The 9597-nt window shown below is 46.3% G+C and overlaps 1 protein-coding gene across 3 annotated transcripts in view; it reads right to left on the bottom strand.

Moving 5' to 3' along the window:
* The window catches only part of LOC102386778 (homeobox protein PKNOX2), an 836464-nt gene that overhangs the window by 144425 nt on the left and 682442 nt on the right, over nt 1-9597 (bottom strand). For all 3 annotated transcript variants that reach the window (XM_025213523.1, XM_014523785.2, XM_014523786.2), the window contains one exon: nt 7384-7555. In XM_025213523.1, coding sequence (XP_025069308.1) covers nt 7384-7555 — 172 coding nt within the window. The remainder of the gene's footprint in view (nt 1-7383; nt 7556-9597) is intronic.

Genomic DNA, 9597 nt, shown 5'->3' on the forward strand with positions numbered 1-9597 from the left:
GCAGGCAAGGGATGGGACTTGGCAGGCATCCCCCCATGGTCCCGTCCCCCTTAGTTACCAGACTAACCAGTCTGGCTCCAGCTCCCTGCCGCAGCAGATGGGGACTGCCTGAATTATCGAACCTCTCCAAATCTTTTCTGAATTGATTCAGAGAGCTTTGAATCAATTCAGACCTTTTTACTGGTCCCCTGATTTGATTCAGATTTGGAGATTCAGCCACCAAATCGGGCTGAATCTCCTCCAAATCGAATCAGCACCTGAACTTTTGCACAGCCCTAGTTATTGCACCATGAGTGTGATGCATGGGTAGATTTCACTGGTAAGCCACTGTAGTGGTGTGCTATAGCTTGGGAGTGCGCTGCTACTGTGATATAGCTAGCAATCACATGTAGACTCTCATGATTGTTACACTGCTGTAGCACACCATACGTCACCGTAGCATGTCACTACATTGCCATAGGGCCCAATGTGAAAGACTTTTTCCTTTGTGCTATTTACTTGTAGATTGTCTGAATAGCTCATGATCTTTAGCAATGATGAGAAGTAGGAGATCTGGATATAGGTCTTGTTTAGAAGGCAATCTGCCTTTGTTCTAGAAAAGCACCAGCTGCAGGCACTGAACTCACTGGCTGCAAAGCTGGCTGGGCTGAGTATGGCTGGCTGGGCTGCAATAAATCTGACTGGGCTGCAAAGCTGGATGGGCTGGCTTGGCCCAGGCCATTCATTTGGGCTGCGGTTGCTTAACATAGCACACCCTGAAGCAGCTGTCAGCCTTGTTCCTAGCTTTTCTCCAGCCTTGCTCAAAGCATTTGTCCATCATACCTTATGTCTGCCTTACCCCCTACCTTGGACCTCAGGACCTTGCTCATGCATCCCCGTCTGTATTCTTGACTTTTCTGCTCCTGCCCTCTTGCTTGGCCTTGACTATAGTCTTAGATATCCCTAGACTAGGAATATAACTCAGACTCCTTGGTTTTGACCCCTCTGTGCAGCTTTAGTCCCCCATCTGGTTTCCTCACAGACCAAATACTGGTTTAACCCCATACTCCTCAAGAATGCTTATCCTCCATCTTAATAGCTTGAGCAGCCCAAAAGGATCCTTCCTCACCATTCTCAGGGGAAGCACTCAACTACCCATTATGGATTCCTCCCTGGCCCCTCTCCCCACTGAAGCTTTGATGGCCAGCCTGCAGAACCTGCAGGCTAACGCAGGGGCCCTCCAGGCACAGAATGCAGTTTTGCTATTCCAATTGAGATTCTGAAGGAGGAAAATGTGGTCCTGTGGGTCAAGAAGGCACAAACTTCTGCTACCGTTGCCCATTTCATATCTGTTCCTTTGAACCCAAAGTACCTCTGCCAGCTTGATTTGATGTGAACCCTGAAGAATTTAAGGGTTTTTCTGAACCAATTCCACTTTCAGTTCTCCCTGTGCCCTCATATTTATCCCACAGACAGGGTTAGATGGCCTGGTAATCATCTTATTGATGGGCAACGTCCTTGCTGGGGCTTCTAAGCTTGTGGAATGTGCCAGCCTTGTGCTGGACAACATGAAGAAATTTACTGAGGACCTAACTACTCTGTATGGTGACCCCCTTCAGGAGTGAACAGCAGAAATAGCCATGGGGCAGTGTTATGACTCCATGTCACACTATTCAATGGAATACTGCTTTCTGACTGAGGATGTTCAACAAAAAGAGGGCATCCAACTCTGCTATTTCAGTTGGAGAATGAATGATGAGTTAAAAGATGAGCTGACCAAGTTTGATATCCCTACTAATCTCCATTTATGTATTGATCTGATGGTTGGTCCTTCAAGGCCAGCCCTCTATACATGAGCAGTAGAGTTTGTGTACAGTCAAACACAGTCACTGACCCCAAGCACCAATAAGTCCAGAACTAGGGTGACCATCATAGAGGACATTCTGTTTTCTGCTACTCTGTCCTCTATTGATATGGAACCCAATGCTTTTATGTCCTCTATTTTTCTCAACAAGGCAATGTCCTCTATGATGGCCATCCTACCCACAACTAAAGTTCCCACCTCCCAATATTTGGATTTCTGGCATGTCTAAGAAAAAAAAAAAAGGCTAATATCTTGCCCATGCCTGTGACTGCCCTCTTGACTTGCAGCCAGGTGCTGTGGTACAATTTGTGACCATGTATTAATTATCCAAACCTGAACTCTTGGTTCTAAGAAACTATCTTCAGGGAAACTTGGACAAAGGTTTCATTCAGCTTGGTAACTCTCCCACAGAAGCCCCTATATTTTTCATTGCCAAGAAATATGGTTTCTCTTCCACAAATTCCAATATTATTGAGCCCTCAATAGGATAATCATCTATAATTGGTATCCCCTTCTGTTAATCATTGAACTATTTGAACATAACTATTTTTACATTCCATGTACATTTTTTAAGCTAGCCTTATGGAGGCCTTACCATTTAGTTAAAATCAAGGAAGAGGATACATGGAAAATTGTCTTCCAGACACATTACAGGAATTTTGAATATGGTGTAATGGCCTTTGGTATCTGCAATGCCCCTTCTATTTTTCAACATTTTTAAATGATATCTTTTGAGATGGTTAGTATCAATTTGTCATTCTCTACTTGGATGATATTTTAATTTTTTGAATGCACAGGCACCACATAATCAATATGCGCATTTTTGTTTGAGAGGCTGAGTTGCATGGTCTCTATACCAAACTAAAAAAAATGGGACTTTGATAAAACCATCACTGAATTTGTGGGCTACATAATCTCCCAGAGGGGCTGAGGATGGCTGCAGTGGCTGCAGAAGGTGGCTGCAGTGATTGACTGCACTCTGCTCCGCGCACTCGCAAAGTCCAAGGGGTGCAGGGATTTATGGGGTTTTCTAACTTTTATAGATATTTTATTAAGAGCTGCTTCCAGCTAATCACCCCCATCATCTCTCTGCCTTATAAGGGGGGTACATGGACCCAGGAGGCGCAGGGAGCCTTTCAATGCTTGAAACAAATATTTGCCTTTGCTCCTGTCTTGATTCATCCTGATCTAATGAAACTGTTTGTTATGGAAGCAAACGCCCTCAGTTTTGTTGTAGGAGTAATCCTGTCACAGACTGCAGGGCTTTGGGGCTTAATACCACCTTGTGCTTTCTATTCCAGGGGCATCTGTACACAACACATAATTTAATCCTTGTTAATTTACTGCACCTTAAAAATTTTAACCCGGGTTACTTTGGCGCGGGATTTGTGTTTGAGTGACACGCACTTTTGAGCTACTTAAGTCCTGTGTACAATTCCCTGTAAATTCCAGCAGGGGGAGCCAAATACTAACCTGGCTTGGATTGCACTCCATCTGCTCCCACCAACGAGTCACTGCCTGACAGGACTACAGTTCCCAGCATCCCCCAGCTGCCTGGGCTTGGTACAGTTTCCATGGGGAGCCCTGACCAGCTCAGGGATCCTTCTGGGTGGGAGGGGAGGAGGGAGAAAACCCCTCAGCTTCTCCAGACATAGCTTGGCCTGAGGAGGTGCATACTTTTAACAAAAAGGCAGGCACAGTTCTTTAAGTAGATATATAAATAAAAATAAAGGATATTTTCTTTGTGATTTCCCAGTTGGTCTTATAAAAGATATAATTTTGAAACCAAGAGTTTTAGATTATTGTATTTCTTTTTGAGTAGATGTGATATCTTTTATTAGACCGAGTAGAAAAAAAGTTCTTGGCAAGCTTTTGGGCGCAGTTACCCTTCTTAGGGCATATAGGGAGTCTCTTCTTTCTGAAACTCCAAGAGATGAAAGCTAAAAATATGGCAGGATGCAAGTGAAAATGTAAATAAGTAGAATTAGAAAGACAAAATTTGAAGCAAAGAGGTAAAAGCAGAGGGGGGAGGAGAAGATGGGGGGGGGAAGAAAAAAAAAGCTGAAAGGAGACATTACAGTGATAGAATACAAGGTAGAAAAGAGGCTGTCGGTGAAAAAGAAAGTAGTTGGAAATCAGGAAAACAGGATTGAGAGAAGTTTTCCTAGCATATTGTTCCTTAGCTATTTTTTCTTTTGAAATGTTTTGTAATGACAGTGGGTGGGTAACGTTAAGCCAAAGCAGACAGCTAAACAGAAATGATTCAAAGAAGTTTTAAATATACAGATGGGAAACTGAATAATGCTGTGTTTTAGGATTAACAAATACCTGCTTTATGTCACAACCTGTCCATAAGAGGCTATAAGAAAACCCCTACCAAACATGCTAACATCAGGGAGTTCTCTCTATTTATTTTAGTTTTATTTGTTCTCTGTTTATTTTAGTTTAGTTGCATGCGGTGTTTTTGTTCTGTTTTTCATTGTAGTAAGGAGTTATGTATGAGGGAGATAAGGAGAACAAATATATTATGTCAGTGTTTGGCATAAAAGCTATAAACTGAGGTCTGCCCTATGGAACGCGGAGGATTCAGTCAGAATAACACTTTTTGGACACAGGCAATCGATAGGGCTGTGGGGAAAATGTCCAGGTAAAATTACTTTGAACCTAACACCCAACGACACAGAAATATATCTATATCTATCTAAATTCAAAGCTTTCCTACTGGGGCAAAAATCCCTTATCTCCCAATGGTTTAAAAATGCGAGCTTCCCCTCACCCTGACTGAATGGGTTTGCTTTGCTTTTAGTGAAACATTTTTACGTTTGAAAGAGGACATTTAGCACCAGATAGCACCTGCTCAGGCCCCAGAGCTGTGTCTCTTCTGAGATGCTGAGGGGTCTTCTCCCTTCCCCTCCCTCCCACCCAGAGACGGGCATTTCCGCTCCTCCACAAAAAAAGGTTTTATTGCACCTGAGTAAGAAGTGCGCACACACAAGTGTTTAAAAAACTTCCCTTTTTGGAAGAAACTCTGGCTTGATGGAGAAAGGACACTATGCACCTGCAATCCCTGAGAAAAGACAGTGATCCCTGGGTCGGTCAAGGGTCCCCCAAGGAAACTGTACCAAGCCTGGACAGCTGGGGGATGCTGGGAACTGTAGTCCTGTCACATAGGGGAGGACTTTTCATTGCCCATTCTGTTGCCCCTCAATGCCAAGCCACAGATCCCCGGCCCTGCTGCTACCCCTCACTCCTAACCCACAGCCTCCAGCTCCCCCACCCCCACCCCTGCCAGATAGGGGCTCCATCTCATGCAGGTGGTGGCATGTGTCTGGCCCCAGCCCAGGCTGGAGGGAAGAGGAGGAGAGGTTTGTGCAACTCCCCTGCCCTGGGATGGGGCTGCCGGATCTCACCAATTCAAATTGCCATCTGGTGGACAAAGGGGTGAAATACAAAAAAAAAAAAAAAGCCACACCTCCATCTGGTGGACAAAGGGCTCATTACACATCTATGTATTTACATGACACAAAGCCATGGATTGCAGAGGGGTAAGCAAACTCGACGCAAAATAAAACACATACGAGCAGTGTTAATTTAACGTGCTGAAAAGACTTTTAGAGCAGCGGGAAATCCCAATCGTGCAAACCCAAACACAGTTACATCAGCGTAAATGGGAAAGCTCGTGTCTACAAATACCCCAGGACACTAATGCCACTGGAAAGGAATTACACAACCTGGGACAAGGCTGCCCTTGAAGAATGTCACCATCACCTCTAGGGGGCATGTTTCCTTTTGGAAGTCCTCATAGAGATGGAGATTGAGATGGAGATATAGTGGTGTTTCATTTTAATCATGGAAAAAATGTGGATTTTGGGTTACTTTTTTAAAATTAAAAAATAGGGGACTTTTTTTTTATCAGAGAAAACCAGGATCCCTGGTCATAACAACATAGGGCATTTTTACACATGCTCTGGGCGTGGGGGAGAGGGTGCTTTAATTAGAATGGCTCCAAGAGCTGCTTTAATTAAAGCACCACTGCATCTTGTTAATCAGTGTCCCAACACTTCAAAATGATGGTGGGGGTGCTTTAACTAAAGATTATTGAATGAGCTTTAGTCAAAGCACCCCTACCACCATTTTGAAGAATGGAGACACTGATACACAAGACACAGAAGCTGGCTGGAGTGCGCTAATGAGCGTGTTCCAGCAGATTTTTGTCTGCTCCAACACATTGTAATTACAGCTCACCAGAGCAGCCTCCCAGCACATCTATAGGCACCCCTAGACTCTAGCCCATCTACATTTCTAAGTAGTACATGAGCCAAAACCAGCCTCCCACCATGAAAATGTGACAAACTATAGTTTCTACCCTCATGCCCACTCAGACCTCCCACCCATATCTTCAATTCCAGCAATCATGGACTTGGTCACCTATATCAAGTTCAGGGAGAACTAAAGAAGAATTTAAGAAGCAGACTGACTGGGGCTGCCAATTCATCCCTGGGGACCAGTCTGACTTTTGGCATACAATCTGTGATCAGCAGGCCAGCTACCAAGCTGAACCAGCAGTTGCTTGGACCATTCCAGATTATCAAATATTCAAATCTGGTGGGCTTTAAACTCAGATTTCCAGATACCATGATGATCCACCCCATATTTCTGATATTCCTGGTAAAACTTTAGGTAGAAAATCCTTTCCAAGGGAGAAAAAAACAGTGCTGCTACCATTCATCACAGTCCAGAAGCACAATGACTAATCTGATTTGGCAAGTGCTGAAGTCTAGCCAGAGGGGGAAACTATTTTATTTGATAGACTGGGAGGAATATAGCCCAGTGGATATGTCTTGGAAACCTGGGGAAATTGTTGATGTCCTTATTTAATCTGAGACTTTCATCTGGCACATCCAGAAATGCTGTAGAGCCAGCTGGGCTGAATATACAAGCCCAGGTCCTTCATTTGGGCTATGGCTGCTCAATGCCTCACACCCTACAGCAGCCCCTAGCTTGCTCCCTTCCCTTGACTCTCATGCCTTGTTCCTACTTCACCCCTGTCTTGGACCCCACAACCTTTCTTCTGCTTCTCTACTGTGTATTTTGGATACCCTGGCTCCTGACCTCTGGCCTGGTCTCAACTACAAACTTAGATATTCCTACAGACTGCCTGTTAAAACATGGACTATTGCTGGAGACAGTTAAAAGGCTACAGTGGAATTTCTCTTCCTGCCACGCAATGCATTTGTGTCGTGTGTGCACAAGTCAATACAGCTTGTTGCCTTTAAACTATTTCTAAATTTTAGACAGTTTTATAACTATGTCTTCTGGAAAGAAGAACTGCTAAAGATTGTTTAGCTCTCAGTTTCCTAGTGCAACTAGGATATATGCTTCCTTAAAATCATCCACTATGAGACTTCTCCGTCTTGATACCCTTGGTTTGCTTTAGATTCAAATACTGGTCACCTAAAATCAAAGCACTTAAATGTACCTATTGTCTGAAATGATTCAAAAAATAAAGTAGCTCTGATTTGTCTGAACAGCAGCTTTACCAGATTGTCCAGTTCAGGGTCATCGCTGAAGAATGGTTTGTGTTCCTGTTCCTGCTGGTGTACAAAATTCTCAATGTCCACATCAAAGCTGGCTGAAGTGATGCACTCGGAGCCCTGTGTTGCCTGTTCACACTTTTCAAACAGCAGCGTCAGAAGTGGGAAGAGAGGGTGTCTAGAGATAAAAAATATATATATATATATTGTTTCTTCCTGTAAAACCATTTTACCACATATTCCACTATTTTCAGCTTCATGGGCCATAGCCCAGGCCACAATTACAGTCATTCACTAGCTAAACAAAGGCATTGCTATTTCGCTTCTCAACCTCCTCTTATTTCTTGACCTTTAATTTACCTCCTGACTCAGGAAGGCAGGGGCATCTTTATACAGTTAAAATGTCAACATGTCAGCCAGTGAAGCAGCCACATCCTTAAAAGATTGTTACATTTGTTTTATTCTGACCAGTTCTAGTAGACAAATTCTGCTAGTTGTGATGTCACAAAATCAGAGTAGGTTTGAAATTGTCACTATACAAATCTAACTTTAGATGCTGCCCCACCTCACCCTATGTGTTCATGTCTACATGTGGAATTAATGCTATTGGGATTTACTGCAGAGTAATCTGATGTGCAGTAAATCAGCCCTGGGAAAGTGTCTACATGCACACCCTGTTGGAAGCAGATTTAATCTTTATAGGATTAAATTGCTTCAGAGCTGCCTGCTCCTGCCCTGCTCTGACCTGCAGCAGCCACAGGGAGCTTCAGCGCCTTTCCACACCTGGTCTGGTACCAGGGAGCTCCAAGGGGGAATAGGCTCATCTGGGCAGGGGTCCCCATGGAGTGGGATGGGCAGTCACAGCCGGGTAGGGATCTTCAAGCCAGGGGATGGGCAGACACAGCTGGACAGGGGTCTCCAGGGGTGGGCAGGAAGGCACAACTGGGAAGGCATCTCCAAGTGGGGGGATGAGCAGGCACAGACAGGCAGGGGATGCAGTTCTGGGAATTTCTGGCAAGTGCAACATGGATGCCCCTCCTCCCCCAGCAGTGGCAGACAAGGCACCGTGTATGCAACACACCCATGGGTCACCTCCTCCCCCACCCCCTGCAGTCGGGCCCCCAGGCTGTTGCCTGCAGACCCCAGGCCCACAGCTCTCTGCCAAAACTACATGCATTCTGGACAGCTTCCATTAAACAAGCTTTATTTCCTTCGAACACAGCACGTTGCCTCCTGCCCACCTCCCCAACAACACCCACCCATGAACCCCAATGCCCACCACCAATACAACACCCTCTTCCCTGACAATGGATATGAAGTATGGGAGGGGGGGGGGATCAATGGCCTGGTGGTACCTTTGGGGTGGAGCCTGGGGACTACCGCCCAGCACTCCAGCCTCTGGTGGTGCCACTGTGGGTGCAGAGACTGCGGCAACATTAGTGTCCAGGGACCTTGGCCAGGGGCTAGGGTGGGTGCAGGATAGCCTGCTCCCCCTTCTCCTCCATGGAGTGCACCTTGGCAGGGGCCATCTCCCTCTCAGGGGCTATATGGCAGGCAGGGGAATGGGGGGTATCAGCCCAGGTGGGCAGCCTGGATGACAGGGGAACCCACTTAGGATTAGGGGGAGGCTCCCTGGTCACTGCACCTGGTGCAGGGCCTCCTCCCAGGCCTGCTGCCTCGGGCCTGGGGCCAGGACTGGTGGCTGGCTGGCAGGCAACTGTGAGGCAGTAAGTGGGGCTAGGGCTGGTGTCTGGGCAGCAGGTGGCTGCCAGGTGGCAGGCAGGACCAGGGCCAGGTGGTGGGTGGCAGGATGAAGGCTGCCAGAGTCAGGATACTGTCCAGAACCCAGCTGTCCTCCTCCATAGCCACCACTGCGTGAGCCCTGAGCTGCCACTCTGCCAGCATCTGCCAGCATCTGCTCGAGGGGGGCAACATGCCTTTCCTTGAACTCCAGGAGCTGGGCACAGTACACCCATTTTTCCTGGTCCCTTTCCTGCTCACGGACCTCTCTCCACTGTTTCTGTATTTCAGATGCCTCCTGCTAGACCTGGGAGTCAGACATCCACTCCTCCACAACATAGAGCAACCAGGCTGGGGGACAGTTTAGTTTTACATGTGCCACTGCCAGAGGTGGCACATGCAGAGAGAGGTCACAGCACTTCAGGGCCACTGTCCTTGATCCTACATCCCTGGCAGTGGCTGGGGCCTCTTGCTGACCCA

Source organism: Alligator sinensis, unplaced genomic scaffold (assembly GCF_000455745.1).
Source record: "Alligator sinensis unplaced genomic scaffold, ASM45574v1 scaffold385_1, whole genome shotgun sequence".
Taxonomy (NCBI): domain Eukaryota; kingdom Metazoa; phylum Chordata; order Crocodylia; family Alligatoridae; genus Alligator; species Alligator sinensis.